Source organism: Malaclemys terrapin, chromosome 2, assembly GCF_027887155.1.
Source record: "Malaclemys terrapin pileata isolate rMalTer1 chromosome 2, rMalTer1.hap1, whole genome shotgun sequence".
NCBI classification, from domain to species: domain Eukaryota; kingdom Metazoa; phylum Chordata; order Testudines; family Emydidae; genus Malaclemys; species Malaclemys terrapin.
In genome coordinates, this window is record NC_071506.1 from 241,761,287 (window position 1) to 241,786,317 (window position 25,031).

The window sequence follows — 25,031 nt, forward strand, 5'->3', positions numbered from 1 at the left end:
CATTTGTTTAATGAAATGTCAAAAAATACAAGATTTATAATCACGAATGTTTATGCTACTGCTAGAAAATACATTATAATATACAGACAATTTAATATTTCTTTACCTTTGACATTAAAAAAATAAAAAAAAATTGAAATTACATCCTTTAAAGGCAGATGATCATCAAAGATGTTGCCAGGGGTATCTATATTCTTCTTCTCTGCTTTATTGGTGGCTTTGTTTGAGTATCTTCTGGCTTTTCCCCAGATGATTTTGGAACAGAAACTGCTACCTAGTTTAAAAAGGAAAAAGTCCAAAATCAGTAAATTGTAATTATTCCTGCTTCTGTTGCTTTTAGAATAAATGTCCCTAGATGTTTATGTAACTTCAATATTTGAATTTTAGGAGCAATGTACAGTATTTGTTCATTGCAATTGTATTACAAGCTTTACACCACACAAAGTTGTAAATGAATGTTACGCACGAAGACAAATTAAATAAAAAAATTAATTCTTAGAATGACAATATGGAATACTGAGAAAACAGTACAGCATCAACAAGCAAGTGAATCAGTGACAAACAACTTGCTGTATTTTAACAAATAATTGATTTTGAAGGTTTGGTAATGATAGAATGTTGCACACTTTCATTATGTGCATCAACAATAGAGGACTATCGAAGTATAGTTTAGCCACCTGCAACTAAAACTGTCAAATGGAAAAAGGAGGAAGTGCTTTGGAATAAAGTGGGTTTTTGTCTTTTATTTTATTATTATTTTTTTTAATTAAAGGTGATGTGTGATTCATTAATTGATTTAGCAATTTAGTTGCAGTTGAGCCCCTTCAAAATCTACATAGCTTTCTGTATTGAAGGTAGCAGTCTGTTTCTTGATTTTCTTAATCTAAACCTACTAAATAGAATAGTATAATAGTAAAAGAAAAATGTTTACTATTGCACGTTACCTCATGTACAGTATTACAATTCTTATTAAAGGGCTACTGTACTATGAAAAGTGACTCTACACATGGCATTTGGAGGACCATATTTAATCTCTCTGACTCCGTAACATATTTGTTTAGTTTACAAATGCTTTTATTTAAATTCGACTGCCAGACCTGCATACAAGCTGCAATCGAAGTGCAACAGTATCAGTGTAAATTCTGAAACTAAAAATGTTTGTTCACTTTTAATCAAGAGCTGGCGTAGGGGGGAGGAACAGCTCAGTGGTTTGAGCATTGGCCTGCTAAACCCAGTGTTGTTAGTTCAATCCTTGAGGGGGCACTTAGGGATCTGGGGCAAAATCAGTACTTGGTCCTGCTAGTGAAGGCAGGGGGCTGGACTCAATGACCTTTCGAGGTCCCTTCCAGTTCTAGGAGATAGGATATCTCCATATATTTATTTATTTATTACAGCTACAGATAGTATCCACTGAAGTAAATCAGTCCACTTGTGAACTGAAATGCTACTCTGTGAGTACAGGTATCAGTATCTGTCCCTAAACAGCTGTTAGTAAACTGCATTTTGAAAGTTGTACGTTCCAAGATTGAATGCTTTTTTGCATTTTGAAATCGGGAATAAAGTAGGTAGTTTGGAATAAAATGAACTCAAATATTTTGTCAAAACACTAGTTTGTTTCATGCCAGTCCCTTATAGTCTCCCCCAAAGAAATGTGGAAAAGCATCCATTAAAGCTCTCATATCAGGCAAACTGATTTCCTAGGATGTTTCCTTTAGATCGCATTTAAATCATATTCATTGGAGGAAGACAGACTAAACTATCACTCCATTTATTTACTCATTAATTTAGAAATGGCAATTCTAACTATATTTTTGCTTAACTTCAGAGCCGGAGCTAGCTTAAGCTGTCCTACTTGTTCAACCCCTTTACTGTTCACAGAAAATGAAAATAATCCTGAACTCCTCATTGTAATATAGCAGTTCAAGTAAAATATTTCACCTGGGGCAGTATTCAACTTCAATGAAGAAAATATAAATAATTTTCAAATAATTAAAAGGCAAAGAAAAGGAAATTCTAGTAAGACAGTTCACAGCATCTGTATGCTTTTGTTTCATTCAAAATAAATGCAGACTAAATCAGACAGCAGAGATTTAAATGATGTCATGCAGTCTGCCATAAACAAAATTGTGTTAAATTCTTCAGAGTCTAAGTCCAACATTATGAAGACCTCTAAAATTCAAATATGTGGTCAGCTGCTTTAGATACCCCCACTGCAAGGAAGAGTGAGGTGTGTGGGGAAAATGAACAAATATGGAAAATGAACAGTATCTTGATGATACTTTTATTTCCAAAAATGACAGAGGCCTAAACAACAAAACTGTATAAAATGAAAATACTTCAACAGCATGAAGTTGGTGCAGTATCAAAATGAATCAAAGTATTATGATTAGAGGGTTAAAAAAACACTTTGGTTTTAGGTGCTTTTTTGACATTTGGCCTGATCCTGAGAGGAGATGAGAACCTGTGACTGACTTCAATGGGCATTATGGTTGCTCGCACGTCTCAGAATCAGGCCCCATTATTATCAAATTGCTGGAAAAATATCCAATATGTTAAGGTAAGTTACTGTATAGCCCCATAAATATATTTAAAACCAATTTTTAATGAATGATGAATATAAACACGTTTGAAAATCAAAATTAGAAGGGTTTTTTGAGTGCATACCTCCGTAAGTTTATTTCGAATTAAACTTGCTGAAGTATTCAATGAATCGTCATCCATGTCCACTTTTGGTATTTCTGGTAGCCGTGGACCAATAATGACTCCGGTACTATCTGAGTCTATTCCAATGAAGTCAATTTGATTGCCTTGGTCTCGCTTTCTCTTTCGCTCTTGCAGTTGAGTTGTGCGGGGCATAAATCTCCCAATTCCATTATCAGAAGAAACTTTTCTTTGCAGCACAAGAGAAACTGGTGTGTTAGTATATCCCCCCTGTTGTGCACTTTGAGTCAAAGGTTTACTTTGGCAAAAGGATTCAGAAGTTTCAGCACAGTTACTGACATATTGAGGGAATGCCAACACCCTCTGAAAGTGACCTCCTGAAGGACATGCTGTGTTTCTTGATGAAAATTCACAAGATGGCTGGTAAGGGTAAGGACAACATGCAGATGGATCCCAGTTACCAGTGTTTGCATCTGCTGCACCGAATCCTAAGGTTTCTGGTTGAAAGTCATGTTCTGAGTTCTTTGAAACAGTTTTTTTAGGCTCCTGTATCTTCTTTACCACAAAATGAACTTTAACACAAAGAGGTAGTTGATTGTTATTATATAACTTCTCTAAATTATATATAACAAAGAAAAGCATTTATTTAGCATAGCTGAATTAAAGTGAAGCTGACCACTAGAGTCAAGTTCCAGTCTAATCTCAAGTTTCAGTTACTCATTTTTCAAAAGTTTCACCTTTCAAACTGTTTTCCAAGCATGGCTTCTGCTTGATTATTAATTACATTGGAAATATTGAGCAAAAACATTTCAGCAGTTTTTGCGAAAGAAGGAAAGCAAACAATTCTTCCAACTTTTTAAATAGTATGTGTTCATGTAATTAAAGACTGTATCATAATTAAGCTTGGCAGAATTCAATTTTTATCATTTTGATGGATAATATTGGTTTATTTTTAAGCATTTTAAGATTCTCAATTTAAATTTTCACAACTGTGCAAAATTATGGATTTTAATCATTTTGCAATTCTTATCCATTTAAATTTTCACAGTTGCAGGAAATTATGGGGGGGTCAGACAGTAATTATATAGTAACAGACGTTGAGATTCAAAAAGTTAAAAGCTTTATAATCCTTACAAAACATTGTCAACGTCACATATAGAAATACACACCGTAAATATCCTTAAACTCTAATAAGGTCTCATGCAGCACTTATCTTACTTTGCCTATCTGTACATTTTGATCATCATCAATGGAAATATTTTGTGTGTGTATTGTGAACTCGGTTTTTACAGACATTTACCAATAAAAATATAATCCTTCCAAATCTAATCATAATACAGAGGCAGAAGGAGGGAGCAACCTTAACTTTGGCATTTCCTGATGCAGGTGCTTAACTGCAAAGTTAAAATTCTCTTTCCATTGTTTTTGATGGAGTATTAAATTAGTCCCATGAAGTTTAACATTTCACCTCTTAACATTAATTCACTTGCATTATCTTTCTGGCAATCCAGACTTCATTCCATTAAGTGCGAAAGTGTTGATTGCCACAACAATTGTAGTTCATGATTAAGGATACGATTTCGTCATGGCAGGAACAGATTCCGTGACTTCACCTGACCCCCCTGACTTCTTCGGCTTCAGCTATCAGCAGCTGAAGTCAGGGCTGGAGCCGGAGCCGGGACTGTGCGCCCCCGCCCTGCATGGCTGCAGCTGGCACTGGAGCCGGGGCTATGCTCCTCTTTCTCGCAGGTGGGCTGGAGCCAGGACTGACATTCCTCCCCATGTGGCTGGGCTGGAACCAGGACTTTATGCCCTCCCCCAACAGCTTCCGCTGGGGCTGGAGCTGTGCACGCCCCCTGTGGCTACAGCCAGGGCTGTGCGCACCGTTCCTCAGCCATAGCTGCAACCGGGGCCATGCACTCCTGCCCCATGGCTGGGAATGCAGCCGGGGCCATGCACATGCCCTTCAGCAACTTTGGCCAGGGCTGGAGCGGTGCACACCACCTCATGGCTGCGGCTGTAGCTGGGACGCTGTGCAGCTGCAGCCAGCTCCGGAGCCTGTGCTGTACACCCTCACGTGGCTGTGTCCCCCATCCTCCCCACATGGTGGTGCGGCTCGGCCTGTCAGTCCCCCACCGTGGGACTCCAGCTGTCATTTCCTTCTCCCCGCCTCTGTTATTTTTAATAAAGTCACAGACAGGTCACGGGCTCCTCTGAACTTTTGTTTATTGCCCATGACCTGTCCGTGACTTTTACTAAAAATAAACATGACAAAATCTTAACCTTATTCATGATTATTAGTAAGTGTGACATCACTAGAGTTCAGAAAGCCAAGACAGTGTGTTCCTGACACCTATTCTATATAAACTATTTCCTCTTTCAATTATACTGCAGAAGTTCACTAGTGCAATTATCTTCCCCAATCAGAACCAAAGCATCTGAGCATACAGTGACAATATATGAAACACCTGGAGCCTAAACTTTCTATAAAATCTAGGGATGAGATTCTATGGTGTGCTTCTTGGAGATCTCACAGCTCGAAGGTGGAGGGGCAGGAGGAGGGAAAGGGAATGTGACTGGTTAATGTGGCTTTAAGTCAGTTTTGTGCCCTTCCAATCTGGGCTGCTCTGGTGAGGCTATCTAAGTTACAGTAACTCCTGGGGCTGTCCTTTGGGCTACAACACTGTCTGGAATCTCCACAGTGCTTCATGCTGCAGCCCCACCATTGACATATCCTACCCCCACTATGTCCATCACCAGTCCCTGCACTAGGGGAATTCTCTTCTTGGTGGATCCATGATTTTTAGGGCCTGTTTACACCACTCCAGCCCTTTTACCCTGCATAAAAGGGTCAGAATGGGGATAAGAATCTCACCCCATGTTTCTTAGCCGTGCTTATGTTTCTGATAAATGAGATCACACACAATGAAAACCAGGGAAACAGAAGCATTAAAACCTGTGCATTTCTTATTTCCCCCATTCACCATCTTTTGTGTGACTTTGATCATTTAGAATCCACTAAACATTGAGGTGCCTTTCCATTCTGCTCTTAAAATACTAAAGACAGATATGCATGTTTTGCAGCAAAGTAAAGATGAACAATTAACTATAAGAGTAGACATTTTTACTTTGCCAAAACATATCCACAACAAAAGTGATATTTTAAACTTTCAATAGGATGTCCAATTACAAACCTCTATTACTTGTTGCTTTTGCGATATATTTTCTCCTGTCTTGCAGCTTCTCCCTAGTCTCTTGGACTGTTTCAAATTCTGGAGCATAACACACATGAAGCAAACTACCAAAGAAACTCCGTTCATCCAGTTTTCTCTTGGCTATCCTAAACAAAAGGAAATTGTATTCAAATGTTATATTACTCCAGTGTTGTCACACTTCACACTTTAACATATTTGAGGATCACTGATATTCTCTTGATCTATGTTTGTAATAAATGTTTCACTTGAGACACGGTGAGGAGAACACACCACTCTTGTATGTACCAAATATATTTATGTTGGATGAATATATTACTTTAATCTCAAGAAATTTACCACTATTAAGACACCAAACATTCAAGAAATGGAAGGCAGACAGATATTATCTATTGCAATACCTTGCACTCTGTAATTTTTGGAATTTGATAAGATAAACTTCTGTAAATTGTTCTGCTGGATACTCATCTAAAGCATTGTACTCTTCAATGGCACCATATAATGCAAATTGTTCCACTAATTCCTTCATAACACCCAAAGCAGGAACTCCCTGTATTAGCAAATAACGAGATTCCAAGTTGACAGTATACACCTGAAAGAAATAAACACATTTGAATAAATTCATACTTTTATTTTGCAATAAAAACATTAAATACCATATTCAAACAGTTCAAGTAATTTTCTTATATTATCTATTGGACCTAAAACCCTCTTAGAACTTTGAAAATTTTAAAACATCTACCCTTTTGATTTTGAGCTTGGAGTATTGTAGGACCGCAACAGGAATTTGTAAGAATTCCATGGCCAACAAGGACCTCCTCATCAGTGAGTGCGGATAGAACTCAATCATTCTGATCCAAAAGCAGGTGTCTACCATTTGTGTTGGGGCTTATTTCTGAGCAGGTCTGATCCAGTAAAGTGCAGTGCTATAGTCTAGCCAGTACATTGCAAATTCCTTGCAACAATGAACAGCTGATTTTCTGGACAATTATCATGTGGCACTGGCAAAGTAAAAGTATTCCTGTCACATCTTTCTTGGTTAGAAACATGGTGAATTTACATGGGGAAAATAAAGGATCCCCAGGGGGAGAAACGACATGACTCTGTGCAGTGTCATACTAAGAGCAGACTGCTCTGCAAGTGCAGTGATCATATAGCACATGTGCATTGGGGAAGCATTTGATACAAGATATTCAGAATAAAACAGGTTTTCCCCATTCAGCAGGTTATGCAGGATTAGAGATCATTCTGACTCTGTTGCATAATGAGGAATATATTCCATGAAAAGCTCCACATCTGCTCAATCCATATTTAAATCCGCTAAACTCATTACAGTTAAGGTCAAAATGCATTGTCAATGAGTCTTTCAAGAAGCTTTTTGAATGCATGACCCCCACATTGGTCTTCAGTACTCCTCTTTCTTTTGTTGATCATTGTGTTTTTACTTTCCTTCTCCCATACACCAGAGCAATGATTTTATATGTTATCCATGGGATGTCTTAGCTAGTAACTTCTACCATACAGGTTTATCTGCAGATTTTTGATAGCATCTTTCAGACATTCCCAAGTCACTTGGTCTTTATTTGCATTAGTGATCCACAACACTTCTTTGCAGTGACTTTCCATCTCCTAAGTCCTCAGAGCTTCAAGGTATTTGACTTTGTGTAACTTTTTCAGTTTTATATTCTGTCTCCTCATTACCAATCTATGATCTGATCCACAATCTGTGCTTGGCATAACATTAATCTTCCTAATACAATTTCTATACCTATGGTTGATCATGATCAAATCAATTTTGGTTTTTATTCATCCCTCCTGGTGATTCTCATGTATGCTTTGTGCTTTCTTTTTGTTGAAAATGACTGCGGATAATGAGACCATGTCTCTCAAAATTCTCTGAATCTTTCTTCTCTGTCATTTCTTTCACTGGCACCAAATAATATCTGTGACATAAAAGTTGGCCTTTTTCCACTTCCATTTTTGCATTCTAGTCTCCGATAAGAATTACCATTATATCTTTCTTTCCACCACTGATTTCTTCAGTATTTTCACAGAATTTTTCAACATCATCTTCAGAATCTGCAGTTTCTTGGGACATATATTTGAATAATCATTGGACATGCTTTTATTGCTATTAGCATTACAGGTTCAGATGACAGATTCACTTATTCAATCCTTTCAGCTATAGTTCTATCTACCATAATTCCCACTCCTTTCCCACTTCACAATCCACCTGCATTGATAACTCTGTATTCTTTGCTGCTCAGAAGACTTGTGACAAAGTCATCTCCACCTATACAGAACATCTCAATCCTATTGTAACATTTCACCTTTCCATTTGTCCGCATACATTGGGTGCTTTCTAGGTTGATTCAGTCCCCTTACATTCCTGTGGTCATCAGTTTCACATATCTGGCCATGCAGGGCACCGGTTCACACTGAAGGCCAGTCAGACTGCATGGCAGTCGAGGAATGTTAAGTTGGGTGATTATGACAACTTTGGCACTAATACTCCACAACGCCTCAAGAATCAAGTGCAGCCATTTTTTTCAGGTTGGAACCCTAGCCTCTAGCAAAAAGACAGTCCACAAGGGAGCAGGGATTGATAAGAAAATAAGTGAATAACAATATGGTTTCACACCTACAAAGAGCACAATAATGAAGATCACATTAGAAAAATCAACTGAAATGGGGAAAACAGTATACTTGTGCTTAACTGACTTCCAAAAAGCATTTGACTGAATCTACCACTACATATTGCTCAATATATTAAGTGTAAGGACTAAGAGATATGAACTTTGAGTCATAAAATTATACTGGAATCAGAAGGCAATTATAATGGAAGATGAAAATGAAATGGATATCAAGAGAGGAGTGAGCCAAAGCTGTATAATGCCACCAATTTTATTCAACATTTATAGTGAGTGTTTGATTAATTAATTGACAAAATAGATATATTAAAAGCAGGGGCGGCTCTATGTTTTTTGCCGCCCCAAGCACGGCAGTTAGGCGGGCTTCAGTTAGGCATGCCTGCAGGCGGTCCACGGTCATGCGGATTAGGTGGCGTTTCTGCGGATGATCTGCCAGTCCCGCGGCTTCGGCGTACTTGCCACCGAATTGCCGCCAAAACCGCGGGACCGGCAGACCTCCCGCAGGCATGCCGCCGAAGGCTGCCTGACTGCCGCCCTCACATCGATTGTCAGGCCGCCCTCCGCGGCTTGCCGCCCCAGGCACGAGTTTGCTGCGCTGGTGCCTGGAGCTGCCCCTGTTAAAAGTAATGGAAAACGGGTTAATAACATTTGCTATGCAGATGACACGGTGCTGGTGGCTGATTTAGAACTAGGTCTGATGAAGTTAGTGGAAATTATGTATGAATATGGCAAAGAATATGATCCACATTCAACTCTAGATAAAACAAAAACTATGGTGCTATACAAGGATCCTGGGAAAACAAGCAAGATTCCAGTTAATTACAGTGCTGTACAGCAATTGAGAAATGATTACTACTTAGGAAGCATCATTACTGGAAGATCTGATACTAAAGTCAACACCAGAATAGCAGGAGCAAAACAGACATTCTGGAAGAATAAACATCTCAGAAGAAAGGACATAAGTCTGAAGACTAAATTCCAAATCTTCAGAACTTACATTTGGTCTGTTAAATTACAGCTATGAAACATGGATATTCAAAGAATCAATAATAATGAAACTACAATCCGTCGAATTATGGTGTTATAGAAAAAAATCATGGATAGACCCCGTAACCAACAAAGAAATACTGCAGATGATTGGAACTCAGCAAAATCTAATTAGAGATCTTATTAAAAGATTTGAGTAGCAGGGCATATTTTAAGAGCTTCAGTGGGTGATGCATGTTTACACGCACTGCAAGGTAAAGCTGATGACAGAAGAGCACAAGACAGAAAAAGAAGATCTTGGATGGACAGTGTGATGTGATATGCGTGGATCAAAAGAACTATTCATCCACAAAGAGATTAGCAGAGGATCATACAGAATGGGCTACCATGACTGCAAGCCTCCAGTAATGGAGATGCCACATAAAAAGAGCCACATATATATTTCCAAAACTCAAAACAAAAAATACAATGAAAACTATTTTGCAACCCAGCAGCTTTCTTCAAATAGCCTTTAGTCAATCATATATATTCACTGAATATGATTTAATTACCTTTTATAACATGCTGACAAGAGCTACAGTTGGAATATTTAGGTCTCAAGCTTAACCAACTTTCAAAATCGTGTTTTATAATCCTGATACTACAAAAACAAGAATAACTTTACTCATATGAGTAGTCCCATTGAGTGAATAAAATTACATGCCTGTTTGCAGGATTGGACCCTGGATTTGTATGCATTGTATTCAACCTTTCAAGACAATGAAATGAATAAACCTTTCCATTTCTGTTCTCTACAATTTCATGACTTAACTGAATAGTAATGGGCTTTCTCAGTGCGTAACAAAATATCTAAAATGAGGCCCAAAACAAAAATAGTACAAGTGGAATTTTCAAATAATGTGGGATTTCCTTCAATGTGAATAAAGTTTCCTATAGTTTCATGATTGAACATTCCTAATGTTAATGATTCACAATACCACCCAGTTTGTATAAAAGGGGGGTAAACTGTGGTCTGAGCAAATTGATGTTTATTGTAATGAGAGATGCACACACGTTAATCAATCAAGTGGTTCCTAACCATTCTGGGGGCAAGTGTTATATCAATTTTTATCAGACTGAACCCTCATCAATTTCTAGCCAGCGCCAGGTAGGTGAGTGTGTATGAGGGGATGATTTGTAATCCTGTACATCCTGCATCATCCTACAGTGTGCCTCTTCTTCCTCCTCTTCTCCCCTCCCCCCACGACAGACTGCGGCCTTTGGAGCGGACTGGCACCCACATCTCGCTAGGGAGCTAGGGCTGAGCCCCGGGCTGTGGGGTGCCTCAGGGTGGCGTGGCATTGTCGGGGAGGGCTTTGTTCGGAACTGGGACAGGGAGTTATTAACACAGTTCCAGGCGCTGCCGCATTCGGACCGGGGGTGACGCTACACCAGTGAGGACGGGGCGGCGGCAAGAGCAGCCCGTAACCTGCTGCGCGCCAGGGGTTCCTGGGCTGCGCCCCGGCGAGGGGGGAGCGGCAGGCCGGGCTGTGTTCCGTACCCGGGGGCGGGTGAGGGTATTTGAGGCAAGACACCCAGAGGCTCCACCAGTCCTAACCCCCATGGCGCGGGTCCCGGCTGAGCGGAACCAGGCGACCGGTCCCCGTCTAACCAGTACCCACCACACACAACCTGTTGGCAGCAGCCACCCAGAGCCGCCCACTCCCACCTTCACTGCACGGGGCCTGCGCCCCTCTCGGTACTTGGCGCGCGAGTCGCACACGTCCTGCTGCGCGTGATGTTTACAGACACCGCCGACTCCATCGCCAGGCGCCGCCATCTTCCCACCTTCCCCCGCGCGCCACAGCCAGGCAGCACCAGCAGCTCCCCGAGAAAACAGCCAATCACAGAAACGGGGAGCGTTTACCGGGCTCTTATTGGCTCCGGGCGGGGAAGTACAAGAGAGATTTAGACGGGCCAGACAGCACCAACAGAATCCCTCGAGAGAATAGCCAATCAGAGAAAGCGGGTGAGCGTGGTACGCCTTCTCATTGGCCTGTGATGGGCCATACCAATGCCGCTGGAGGGTGGGGGGCAAAGTACTGAGGGCTCGTGCTTCCTTCCTTCTTTCTACCTGGGAGCGGAGCGGCTGCTCGATGCTGCCGGGGCGCGCCGGGGTTGGGTGCTGCGGGCATTATGTGGGGCAGCGGCTACCCCGGCGGAGGGGGCGTGGGAGGCGCTGCTGTGACTGTCGCCTTCAGCGGCGCCCGGGACTGCTTCCTGCACCTGCCTCCTGCGCTGGCCTCCCACCTTCGCCTGCAGCAGGTACCGGGGGTGGGGCCCCTCGGAGCGGCTCATAGTAGAGTCCCGTCCTCTCTCCCCACCAGCACCTATCGCTGGGGTGACAGCGAGGCGCCCTCCTCCACCCTTCACGGCTTCACCCCTCCCAGCCGGCCTCCCCCTCATCGCTACTGTGACAGCGGCACTACCCGCCGCCAGTTCGTTAGACACCCCCTCTCCCTGCCAGCATCCCACTGCCATGGCGACACTGAGCCCCCCAATGCTACTGACACCCCCGACACCCACCCTCACCATGATGCTCCCCCACTGCCAGTGATGCCCCCAACACCAGCACCTCCTCATGATGCCCCCTAATGCCAGTGACACCACCAGCACCAGCACCACCACGATGCCCCCTCATGCCAGTGATGACCCCAATGCCTGCACCCCCCACGACGCTTCCACTCCAGACCAGCAACACCGCCCAATGCCAGTGACACCCCCCAATGCCAGCAATGCCCTCTAATGCTAACATCGCCTCCCAATGCCAGTAATGCCCCACTGTCAGCATCTCCTCACTACATGCCCCCAATGCCAGTGATGCCCTACTAATGCCAGCACCTCCTCACAATGTGCCCCCGATGCCAGCATGCCCTATGTACTCACAATGCCCCAGAGCCAGTGACATCCCCAGTTCCAGTGATGCCCTCTAAATCCAGTGCTTGATGCCAGCAATGCCCCGATGCCAGCTCCTCCTCACTGTGTCCTGCAATGCCAGCAATGTCCCCCAATGCCAGCGCTTCCTCACACTGCCCCTCCGATGCCAGCAACTCCTCAAGATGCCCCCCCGGTAGCGACTTCTCCATGCTAGCGCCGCTTCACACGGCCCCTTATGCCAGCAACAATCTCCAATACCAGCACCACCTCACAACACCCCTTTAACACCAGTAACACCACAGATACCTCCCTCAATGCCAATGACACCACCCGATGCCAGCACTGCCCACGATGCCCCCTTGATGGTGGCGATGCCCCCTGATGCCAGTATTTCCTCATGATGACCCCTGATGCCAGCAATGACACCCTGATGCCAACACCTCCTCACGACATCCCTCAGTGCCAGTGATGCCTCCCCGATGCCAGCAGCTCCTCACAATGCTCCCCTTCCTTGCCAGCAATGCCCCCTGGTGCCAGCACCTTCTGACATTCCTAATGCCAGCAACACCCCCCTATATCAGCACCTTCTTACAATACCCCCTGACACTGGTGCTTCCTTACAAGGAGCCCCTCAACACTAGCAACGCCTCTGACACCAGCATCACAACACTTCCTGATGCCCCTGACTCCAGCATCGCCTCACAACACCCCACTCAACGCCACCATTGTCCCCCTCAATGCCAGTGCCCTCTCACAATGTCCCTCTTGATGTAAGCAACACCCCCATGCCAGCACCCCATCATGATGACCCCTCAAATCCAAATTTCCCGTCCTGATGCCCTACCTCTAGGTGAGCACCCCCTTGCAATGCACCCCTCAGTGCCAGCGATACTCCCTCTCCAGTGCCCCCTCAATATCCGCAACACACCCTGATGCCAGTATCCCCTCATGACGCCCTCTCTCAATGCCAGCAATGCCCCCTCGAGACAAGTACTTCCTTGTGACAGGCCCTTGTGATGCCAGTGACCCCTCGCACCAGTCCTCCTTGACACCAGCAATGCGCCCCACATCACCAGTGCCCCTCACAATGCCCTGTTCAGTACCAACAATGCTAGCTGCACTGCCCTTCATGCCTCCGAGGCCCCTCTTCAACACCAGTGTCCTCTCACAATGCCCTTCTTGACTCCAGCAGCACCCCCTTGATGCCAGTGATACCCCTTCGCGTCACTCCCCACCACCAGCGATAGCCCCTATTGTTGTCAGTGCCCTCTCACAATGCCCCCCCTGTTGCCACCAGAGCCCCTCACCACTAGTATCCCCTTGTAGTGGCGAAGTGCTCCAAGCCTGTAATATTCTAGGTTGACATGACAATGTCTTGTTGGGCAGAGCACAATGTGAAGACCCTGAAGCTGTGTTATGTGTGAGCCGTGCTTAGACCATGGTAATCCCAGAGAATTCAGGACAGGGTCCATGTTTGGACTAGGGTCCCTTTGGCCAGTTGGCAGAATCCCCCATCCATCTGGAGTCTAGTGTGCTCTCTGTTATCACAGCCAAAAATCAAACCAGGACTCTTGTGGTCCACAGGTTGCTGAAATCACTATTGGGTAGAATTGCTACCAGCCACTCTGAAATTTACAAGGACTTAGAGAGGACTTTGGGCATCCCGGATGTTAAGACCAGGAATATAGGAATGTATACTAGATCAGAGCCCTGGGACATCTAATTCAGTATCCTGGGTGACAGTGATAAATAGTTGATGCTTCAGAGAAAGGTACAAGAAACATAGTAGCTGACAATATAAAATAATTTTCTGTCAAGTTGCCTTTACCTCTTGTTGACTTGTCCAGTGAAACAAAATAAATGCAGCATCATAACATGTTTTTGACACGATACAACCCTCCACTTGTCCCCTTCCCCAAAAAATTGTAGCCTGGAATGTCATCCCTGATTCCTAATGCCACACAATCTGCCTGTACTCCTCCAAATCCCTCCTAATATCCCACATCTTTACATTTTCCTCACTCCAACAATTGCTTGATAGAGCAGTAGGGCTGGGGGAGTGCAGGCAGGAGCCAGCGGCGGCTGGCTATGTGTCACCTCTGCTGCCCACCCATTAGCCCTTTACGTGCTTCCCCTCTTGCTGTCCTCTCCTTGCTTTGCCCCTTCACTCCCCCAGCCCTACTGCTCCTCCATATCCCCCCCCCCCGTGGGGCACTCCCAGCACTGTGCAGAGAACCAGCCCCTGGTTGGAGCGCTCAGCTCACCAACAGCCTGGCCAGCAGGCTCCTTCCTTCCCCCACTACCTCTGGCTGGGCAGGCACCCCAGGAAAACCCAAGACCCTCTGGCCCGGAGTGCTGGCCAGGGGGAGCCGATCCCTACATGTGCCAAAGCCCCGCACAGTGTTGGCACGGGAAAGCCTCTCAGCTAAGTTCTGGAGTGGTGAAAGGAAGCGATTTCTAGCCTGTTTATGTCTTGAACCTGCAGGTTGCACAGTATTCCCCAGGGCAGGGGCTTAGCACCCTCTTCGCCCACCCCTCCCTCTGGGTCCTGCCCTCAGGGAGCACGGGACTGCTCCATCCCCTAGGCACCCTCCTCTGCTGAGCCACTTCTCTGACTGGGTTCGCTGACGCCCCTGCAGTCAGGTTCCCTGGGCCCTGGTGCACAATGCATCCTTAGGGCTTAACCACTTCCTCCCAGTACCCCCCCTCCTTCTGCCCTGTGACTGGAAGCAGCTCCCATGCCTTCCCTCCCGCACAGGGCCAAAACGTTGCTGCTGGCCACATTCTGGTGTGAACCCTGGAAGAAATCGGGGGGAGGGGCATGTGACCCTGCATGCCCCCCACATGAGTTGTCTCGGGAAGACACGGTGCTAGGTACCAGGAGAGGTGGGTCCATCCCGGGTGCCCAGCCAAGCATGGAGGTTGAAGAGTGCCGGGCAGGGAGGGTTGGGTTGGTCGGTCACCCCCACTGTGTGAAATAGGAGTATGGGAGTGTGTGCGTCACCCCTCCTTCTGTGTGTGTGTGTGGGGGGGGTAGGGGTGTTTGTGTCGCCCCTCCCCGTGTGAACTCTAAAGCCTTAAAGGTAAGAAGGTAAATAAAAAGAATCCAATTACGCAGTATTTCTTTTTAACAGGGGCTCAGTCAACTTGATGCTAATTTGAACGTTTATACGATTGCCATTGAATTTATTTGAATATAAGTAATTTTACCAGTTGTCCCATATTCAGCATAGGGAAATATGGTCATCCTAACATTAACCTTTAAAGGAGAACTGACAAGATGCATATATTGGAGTACCAAACAGATTCATAACCTTTTGTGCATGTCAACCTCTTTTTCTACCTTCATTACTTGATGTTCCTATTATGTATCAAAGCAAGGCCCCAATGATCACATTGGATATATATAGGCAAACCCTTGCACCTGCACAGAGAGCCCTATTCAGATTTGCAATGATTCAGTGTATTTCTGTATTACTAGTGCTAAGATCCTACATTATTCATTAAAATAGGGCATGACAAATCCAGAAACAAATTACACATTTCTGTTCATTTTGTAATCAAATGGAAGATTTTGTCTATATTGTTAGTCAGAATGAGGATAATTTAATTTAAATTGTTTGATATTAATGTTGTTCTGTTCTCTGAAATCAACAGGGCCAAGCTGTGAAAGTCTCCTGGGGTCACCAGCCTATATTCTTGAGTTGGATGGAAATCAGACATCATGGTCACCATGGTGAAAATATTGCTGAAATTAACAGACACCTAGCAGAGAAACTTGGCATTGCAGAAGGAGAGCAGGTTTGGAATGCACTTTAAAAAGAAAAAATCTGAAGGAATAATGCTTTACAGTTTAGGCTACAATCATGTAACCTGTTCCATGCAGGCAGACAGATCCCCACTGTCTTCGCTGGGGCTGTATGTGGTAAGAGATGTCCACTCACATGGAATAAATTGCAGGAGTTGGGGCTTAAGCCCCAGTCCTGCAAAGATTTACCCACTGAAATCAATAGATCTACTTACAGGGTGTACAGTTAAGTATTTGGGTAGGTCTTTGCAGGATTGAAGTGTGAGTGTGTAGTGAAATGTTAATTTAAAGGAAAAGTATTTTTAAAAGAAATAAAACAAGTTTGGAATTTTCTCATGGTAATTGTTTGTTTTCTTCAGTTCTTGTCATTTTGTTTATAATTATGAACTTATTCCTAACTCGTTTGACATTCTTTCTGCCCTGAGACTTCGACTCATTTCTCCTTGTACACATGTTGCCGATTGGCTGTAAAAGGATCTGGCTTTCCTCACTGTTAGACCAGGTGCTATAGTTCTTCTTGTGACTCCTGTTACAAAGAGAAGTTGGACAGGTGCCCAGGAGACAGTACACAGTCAAAGTTTTGTCCATCATGTGACTGTAAATCTTTCAACAACACAGTGTTTTGGTTATAGTGGGTGGAAAATTAAATTAACATGGGCAGAAAAGTATTACTTCACACACAGCTGTTCTAAGTATATTTCACACATGATAAACTTTATTTATAGAAAGAATGCACAGCAGGGAACATTTTAGGTCAGGCAGTGTGACACCTCCACTTGTTTGCTTTTGGAAAACCATTACTGGAAAGCTAATGGTTATCCGCCCACTGGACTATAAAACATCTTGTTGGGTCAACAGCAGAAGTAACTGGAAAATTTGTATGACATTGTATAGCTGCTGGAGTGGTTATTTTAATCTCAACTGGAATTGTTTTATCCTGACTCTAGATACAATAGTTAAGAAAAGTAGCCCATAGAATATTGTGAAAATCTGCCATTTTCCTACTGTTCACAAGATAATGATATTGGCTCTGCTGATGAGATCTAACTAGATTAGGGTACTGTTGCCCCCCTAGCTGTAGTTGTGGCCAGATTTTTACACATTTATGCTTATTTAAGATATACAAATGCTAAATAAAGAAATAAATCCTCACAATTATCCTGTTAAAATCTGGAAATTACTAGCTCACAGAAGAAAGTCCTTATGAGCAACCTTCAGATCCTAGCAAAAAATTCACCAAATAAATAAAGTCTTCTGTCCTATCAAAGGAACAAATTAAAATAGATGGCCCCACTATCCCTTTGCCTTCAGGAAGCATGTGTTTATTTGCAGTAATAGGATTCCATGAAAAATATTCCCTTCTATTTACTATTGTACGGAAGGGAAAGGATATTTCTTATTTGTATTGTATACATTGAAACTTTAGGATCCTGCAGGTGTAAAGCCAATTGCTTATTTTGGAAAACCTGATTTGAAGCTGCAGTTGCCCAGAGGACAGAGGATTAAGTTGCCTCGTTTTAAGAGAACGTTTTTTAAAGAAAAAAATGTTGAGATGCCAGTATCTTGAAAAGTGCTACTCTTTGACAAATGGAACTTTTGGTGAACATCACCCTTTATTTTTTTCTGTATTGACTGGCTTCTCTGAAACAATCTGCTTCTCCCTGAGCTGCATCAGCTCCCAGCATTCTTCCTGATGGTCAGCTTATACCAATGAGATGACCAATTCCTGAAAGTTGTGTTGTGGAAGGGATTCTTCTGTGAGCCCACTCATAAAACTGTGATTTTTTTCCTTACACGTGGAAAACTGCTTTTCGACTGCTTCTGCCTTATATAACTGTATACAGTTATTTATACTTTTGAGCTTTCCAAATTCCACTTTATTTTTAGGCTAATTCAAAATTTCAGGAACATGTATTCAGAAACTGTGCTCTATGTTTTTGTTTGGTTTTAGTTAGGTTTTTTAAAATACTTCTGTAACCCCTATGGTGATTCCTTTGTTCTTGGTATGCTTTGAAATTTGATTGATAGTTAATCCACTAATAATATTATTGATGTTGCTACTTCGTTTCACTTTGTACCTGCTCTGTTGATTATAGGGGAATGGGGGGGTCTATAGCCTAAGCATGGCACAAAAGAAATCACATACTATATTTTACTCCTGGGGGAATTCTGCACCACTATTCTGCAGGCACGGAATTCAGGTCCCTCTGCAGATTTCTTAGCTTCCCAGCAGAAAATGATGGGGAAGCAAAGGGAAGCCGCAAGAGTGGTCACATGCCCGCGTGTTTTCCAGCATGGGCGGTGGGTGTCATAGTCACGGGAAGGCATTGTCTTCCCAAACAGCCTGACGTCCCCCTGTCCATGCTCCACCCCCAGGCCCCATCGTGCCTGCTGTTCCTTGGGGCAGGCAGGCTTGGGGTCACGGTGTGCCCCCAGGGCTGTGCCGTGCCACCCATCCTCCTGGGGCTGGGGCCCGGGGAGGCTGGGGCATGTTGGGGGTCAGGCCTGGCGGTGCGGCCCAGGGAAGTTGGGTCGGGCCCGGTGGAGCGGCCCGGAGAGGCTGGGGCCGTGCTGCCCAGCACTCAGGGGCCAGGGGGCGCTGAGAGTACTAGCCTGAGGCAGGGGCCAGCGGGCATGGGGAGGACTTGGGGCACTGGGCAGGGGCCAATAGCCACAGTGGGGCTGGGCTCTGGTGGGCGTGGAAGGCGCGTGGCCGTGGGTGGAAGGGGTGGGGCGGGGCTGGGGGCTAGCCTCCCTAAGCCAGGGGTTCACCCACCTCCCATGCTTTCTGGCACCGGGAGCAGCTGGCCTGGGGATGCCCATGGGAGTAATTGGGGGAGGCACTGCCCCAAGAAACAGAGGCAAGGAATGGGGGGGCACACTGGGTCACATGCCGCTGCCATTTCTGGGAATGCAGAGCTGCCTGGCTGAAGGAAGGTTCAGTTCCAGCTGTTGACTCTGCAGCTGAATGCTGCCTCCTGGGTCCTAGTGCTGGTCAAGCTCCTCATTCTCTGTGCTGGGAGCCTTCCTGTTTTCTGTACAATTGTGAGTGCTTGTGGTGGGGCAGGGCAAGAGGGTGGGGTGGAGGAAATGGGGGTTGTGTGCTGGGATGGGGGGAAGACGCAATGGGGAAACAAGGGGGTAGGATAAGGGAGGGGGATGTGGGAGTGAGAGGAGGGGGATGAGGCAGTGGGGAGAGGAAAGGTGATGGGAAAGGGGGGAAGCGGGAGCCCGGCATGTGGTGCCACCCGGCATGCGGTGCCCCTCAGCAGCAGCAGCTGGGGCTCATCCGTTAAGCAGGCCCATCAATTCCCCCACCTGATGAGCCCCATCTCCCCTGCACCTGGACCACCCTGAAGAGTCCTTCCACACGCAGACCCTCCTGTCAAGCCCCAGACCCCCTCACCCATACCCCATCTGCTGAGCCCCAACCACCTTCACCCGGCTCCCCTGAAGAGCCTCATTTTCCCTGCACCCAGAACCCCGCAACGAGCTCCTGTGCATCCATCTCCCCTACTGAGCTTCCCATACCCAGATTGCCTCACACAGAACCCTCTCACCCCTCACCTGGATGCCTCCACACTAAGCCTATCCACGCTTGAATCCTGCTTGGCTGAGCCTGCCTGCCCACACCTGGTATGCCTGGCACAGAGGGCAGGGCTCCGGGGTGTTTCTGGGGTAGGCCTGGCCCTTGGGTTGTGTCAGGGTCCGGGTGCAGCCTTATCACTGAGTCCCTGTCCTGGGGGGAGGGAGGGCTGCAGGGTGATGTCCCACCTTTGTACAGCACTGGCCTGTGCTCTCCACTGGAGCTTCCACAGTTCTTTATTGACAAAAAAAATTGCAGAATTTTAAAATATGCACAAAAATTTTATTTTTTTGGCACTGAATTTTTAATTTTTTGGTGCAGAATTCCCTCAGGAGTAATGTATTGAAGCTTCATGCTGTGTTAAGTTGTATAGCTAAGGTAATTTAAAAGGCAAGTAATTTTAATCATCCAAAGTGTACAGTGAAGCAGACTTCATTCTTTCAAATTACTTAAAGATTTAACTTTTTTCTTTATGTAAATATCAGAGGCTAAATATTTTTTTTAAAAGTGTTATTTTCTGCCAGATATTCCTTGAGCCATGCTCCCAAGTCTTATCCTGTCAGCAAGTAGAAGTGGAACCCCTCTCTGCAGATGATTGGGAAATACTGGTAATAAAAACATTTAAATTGCTCTCATACTTTTGTTATTCATGATAAGCATTCCCCGGCCCTCAACCTGTTCCATTTCTCCTCAAGGCACTGTTTCCTATACATGGGTGGTGTACATTGCATGTATATAATTCAAATTTGATTTTATATAGGGATATACAGTTTGTATCTTAAAACAAATGCAAAATGTAATGTGAAGTATTTGATTTCTAATTATGCAAAGTTGTCTTTAGGAGCTGCATGCTTCCTCTCTTGAAAAGCATCTTCTTGACCAGATTCGAATAGTATTTCCAAAAGCCATCTTCCCAGTGTGGGTTGAGCAGAATACTCATATTTACATTCGAATTGGTAAGTGGTGATGGAGGCATTTCGTGCAATGCTACAGAGAGCCTTTATCAAAGGTAGATAAATGTACTGATGATTTTTGTTGAATTGCAGGTACACTAAAGCCACCTGCTTCTTATGGGAGACTAGAACCTCGTACACAGCTTTTCGTATGTCCAAAAACACGCCAGCTTGAAGAAAACACCACCAATCTGCCTTCCTCAAAAAGTGACTTTTTACATGAAAGATTTATTAAAAGTAACATGGATCAAGGAGAAATCATAAAGGAACCTTTGGCCAAAGAATCTCATTTAAATCCAGATGTCCTCGAACAGTGTAAGCCAGATGCAAAAGAGACATTTGGCTCAAATGTCCTGCCAAACGTATGGAATTTTATCGGGAGCATTTTCTCTCGCTCTCCTGAGCAGAAACAGGAGACTTCCTGTGGTACAAGTGAAATGAGTGCATTCAGGGATGAGCTGTTAAACTTGATTCACATGGACTCTATTTTCAGAGTATGTCAGTCCCAGCCTCCTAGTGTACAGAGCACATCAGCCACAAAGGCATTTCAGAAAAATACCATTCATGTTTTTCCATGGAATCTGGAGTTTGTTGATCTAGATCCCAATATTAAAGTGTCTTATGGGAAGATTAGTAAGCTTTGCTCCCTAAGACAACGCCATCGAGAAGCAAAGCAGAATCTACCATTTGAGAAGCAAAAGCAAATGTCCAGCACAGAAGACAGAAACCAGTATGGCTCTAATATCAGTCAAGAATCCAGTGAGATCTCTGTTGTGCAGATAGTATGGAATGGATTTGAAGATCTAGAGAGTGCCATAAAGCATAACAACAGTGTGGAAGCCATGCATGTTGGAAGAGTTTGGGTTAGTCTGAATATAGTTGCTTTTGGGGTTTTAATAAGATAACTTAGGGGTTGCTTGATTAGTATAAAATTGTATAGAGTAGATTTTGTAAACATTATTTTTTTAAGTAAGGTAGACTAAAATACAATAGATAATATCAAGTGTAGCTGTTCTTTGCTAATTTGTCCTGTTCTGGACTACTCAAACCCAGCAGTAGCCCTCTGAAATGCACAGCATAGGCTGGGTCTCCACAGCTCTGTGGCAATTCTGCAGCAAAAATGAGAAAGTTCTCCAGCATCTTTGTAAAGATTTTCTGGAATTTGTGAGTTATTTATATTGAGTGCGTTAACAGTCTGCTTGTAGCTATAGTTTTCCAGAGACTCTGAAATTATCTATGTGTACATACATATTACATATAACAAGGTATGTGGTTACATCACATACTCATGCCTCTCTGGTGTGCTCTGGCCTCCAGCCTTCAACAAACTGAGGAGTAATAGTATTACATATCATATCATTGTACAATTGATGTATAATTTTAGTATTTTTTAAAAACTTTAATTAAAGACAACAAGGAGTCTGGTGGCACCTTAAAGACTAACAGATTTATTTGGGCATAAGCTTTCATGGGTAAAAACCTCACTTCTTCAGATGCATAGAGTGAAAGTTACAGATGCAGGCATTATATGCTGACACATGGAGAGCAGGGAGTTACTTCGCAAGTGGAGAACCAGTGTTGACAGGGCCAATTCAATCAGGGTGGATGTAGTCCACTCCCAATAATAGATGAGGAGGTGTCAATTCCAGGAGAGGAAAAGCTGCTTCTGTAATGAGCCAGCCACTCCCAGTCCCTATTCAAGCCCAGATTAATGGTGTTAAATTTGCAAATGAATTTTAGTTCTGCTGTTTCTCTTTGAAGTCTGTTTCTGAAGTTTTTTTGTTCAATGATGGTGACTTTTAAATCTGTAATAGAATGACCAGGGAGATTGAAGTGTTCACTTACTGGCTTATGTATGTTACCATTCCTGATGTCTGATTTGTGTCCATTTATTCTTTTGTGGAGGGACTGTCCGGTTTGGCCAATGTACATGGCAGAGGGGCATTGCTGGCACATGATGGCATATATACACCAACCCAGGAACCAATCCCTATAGCAAACCTCGTTGCCTACTCTGTCCCCATATCTACTTTGGCAACACCATCAGAGGACCCAACCACATCAACCACACCATCAAGGGCTCATTCACCTGCACATCCACTAATGTTATATATGCCATCATGTGCCAGCAATGCCCCTCTGCCATGTACATTGGCCAAACCAGACAGTCCCTCCGCAAAAGAATAAATGGACACAAATTAACTATTCCTCTCCTGGAATTGACACCTCCTCATCTATTATTGGGAGTGGACTACATCCACCCTGATTGAATTGGCCCTGTCAACACTTGTTCTCCACTTGCGAAGTAACTCCCTGCTCTCCATGTGTCAGTATATAATGCCTGCATCTGTAACTTTCACTCTATGCATCTGAAGAAGTGAGGTTTTTACCCATGGAAGCTTATGCCCAAATAAATCTGTTAGTCTTTAAGGTGCCACCAGACTCCTTGTTGTTTTTGTAGATACAGACTAACATGGCTACCCCCTGATACTTAACACCATGCAAGGCATTTAATTAAAGAAACTCCTTTATTTTAAAAATAGTTTGTTTAAAATAAATTATTTTATATTAATAAAAAGTAATTCACAGTTAAGACACTGAAAACCTTAATAGGAATCTCCAGCTGGATCTCAGGATACATACACACTGCAAAATAAATAAATAAAAATGCAGCTAAGAATTTCAGAGCCCAGGTCAACTGATTCAGGCTTGCAGTACTCACACTAGGGATAAAAATAGAGCCCAAGTGAGAATGTCTACATTGTTATTTTTAGCACTGTGTAGTGCAAGCCCAAGTCAGTTGACCCGTACTCTGAGACTAACTACTGTGGGTTTTTTGTTGTTTTTGGTTTTTTTATGAGGGGGGGGGGGAGTATTTTCTGTGTAGACATATCATTACATGCTGTTTTGGAAGATGGCACTTGCAGGTCTCAGTTGGCAGCCACTGACATTTCAGTGTCCTGACAGCTCTGCTGCTAGCTTTTGTTCTTGGTTCCCTGGAAACAGCTGTTGGATCAATAAAAGAGATAAAATGCTTTTAAAATCACCATTTGGATGTTTTAAAACAGTGGATTCTAAGGCAGTTCCCACCAATTCACCATCCTTTTCAGTGGGAATGAGAATACCAGCCAATAGCAGAGTCATTACTGCCGTCTCTTGTAGACTTCAGTTTTGTATATCAGCTGAGAACTTCAAGTGCTATTTTCTAAATATGACTTACTGTATAGTCTCTTGGTGACAATAGGTTCTTCATTTTTGAGCTGTTTCAATTTAGGAATTAAATTAAATTATAATAGAGTGTAAGGAATATATATTTCAAATAAAGGAGGACAATTTGGTTAGTGTAAGCTATGAAAATTAAATTTTATCCTTGGCTTTGCCACTAACCTGCTGTGTCACCTTAAGCTAGTCACTTCACCTTTCAATGCCTCAGTTTTCTAATCTATAAAATAAGGTTAATGATACTTACCCTCTTTGTGTTCAGTGGATGAAAGGAGCTGTATAAGAGGATTGGGGGAAAGCTCAAATTCTTACTGCTCAGATTCTCTTAACAAAATGTTAAGAGATGTTCAGAATTACTAGCTAAGTTAGATGGCTTCTTCTGTAAGGCTGCCTCTCTGTCTACATTACACTCATGAATCAATTATAAAATGCATTACTGGTGGTTAAGACAGGTTTATATGAATTTTGTATTTAAAAGAAAAAAAGCTTTTTCAAATGGCTATTAAAACTGACAAGTATCAGAGGGGTAGCCGTGTTAGTCTGAATCGGTAAAAAGCAACAGAGGGTCCTGTGGCACCTTTGAGACTAACAGAAGTATTGGGAGCATAAGCTTTCGTGGGTAAGGACCTCACTTCTTGGTGCCACAGGACCCTCTGTTGCTTATTAAAACTGAAGCATTTTTAGGATAGGCATAAACTTTTAAAAGTTATATGGTAATATAATACAGACAGATTCGTCCTTCCCCCTCACTCTTTTATCTCACTTCATTTGTTTGTTTCTAAGGAGGTTAACAAGTTTTAACTGTTTCCACAAAGAACAAAAGAGGCAATTAGGAGGCGAGAGTGTGAGGGAAGAGGATTTGAGTCCAACTGGCAATAGAATGGTTTCCTCTTAAATTCTATTGCAAATTACAACTAGTCAAGTCAGGCTGATGATCAACTGTAATGGAAATGCTTTTATTGATGGATACACTTCCATGGAATGTGAAGTTACTTGTGGGATGTTGTAACCAATTTCTGCTGTGTGACCATTTTT

General features: G+C 43.6%; 2 protein-coding genes across 3 annotated transcripts in view; one reads left to right on the forward strand and one right to left on the reverse strand.

Moving 5' to 3' along the window:
• Nucleotides 1-14: 14 nt before the first annotated feature.
• On the reverse strand, nt 15-11,360 carry RBM48 (RNA binding motif protein 48). Its single transcript, XM_054020469.1, has 5 exons — nt 11,220-11,360; nt 6,275-6,465; nt 5,856-6,001; nt 2,665-3,233; nt 15-274 (listed from the first exon to the last, which is right to left on the reverse strand). The coding sequence occupies exons 1-5, from the start codon at nt 11,328-11,330 to the stop codon at nt 188-190; spliced, it is 1,104 nt and encodes a 367-aa protein (XP_053876444.1). The 5' UTR covers nt 11,331-11,360; the 3' UTR covers nt 15-187.
• Nucleotides 11,361-11,597: 237 nt separating this feature from the next.
• PEX1 (peroxisomal biogenesis factor 1) overlaps nt 11,598-25,031 on the forward strand; it is a 52,409-nt gene continuing 38,975 nt past the window's right edge. Inside the window, exons 1-5 of one of the 2 annotated variants that reach the window (XM_054020464.1) lie at nt 11,598-11,815; nt 16,085-16,228; nt 20,346-20,429; nt 20,663-20,777; nt 20,868-21,637. In XM_054020464.1, the coding sequence (XP_053876439.1) occupies nt 11,687-11,815; nt 16,085-16,228; nt 20,346-20,429; nt 20,663-20,777; nt 20,868-21,637 (1,242 nt within the window). In that variant the 5' untranslated portion in view covers nt 11,598-11,686. The remainder of the gene's footprint in view (nt 11,816-16,084; nt 16,229-20,345; nt 20,430-20,662; nt 20,778-20,867; nt 21,638-25,031) is intronic. The other variant, XM_054020465.1, reaches the window with a different exon arrangement.

Bases quoted from the DNA above. Each gene is read 5' to 3' on its own strand.
- RBM48 (XM_054020469.1), bottom strand. From the start codon at position 11,330: ATGGCGGCGCCTGGCGATGGAGTCGGCGGTGTCTGTAAACATCACGCG. The intron at 6,002-6,274 runs GTATTGCAATAG...CCTTTTGTTTAG, and splicing joins CAAAAATTACAGAGTGCAAG to GATAGCCAAGAGAAAACTGG. The intron at 3,234-5,855 runs GTTTGTAATTGG...TTTGTGTTAAAG, and splicing joins AAAAGCAACAAGTAATAGAG to TTCATTTTGTGGTAAAGAAG.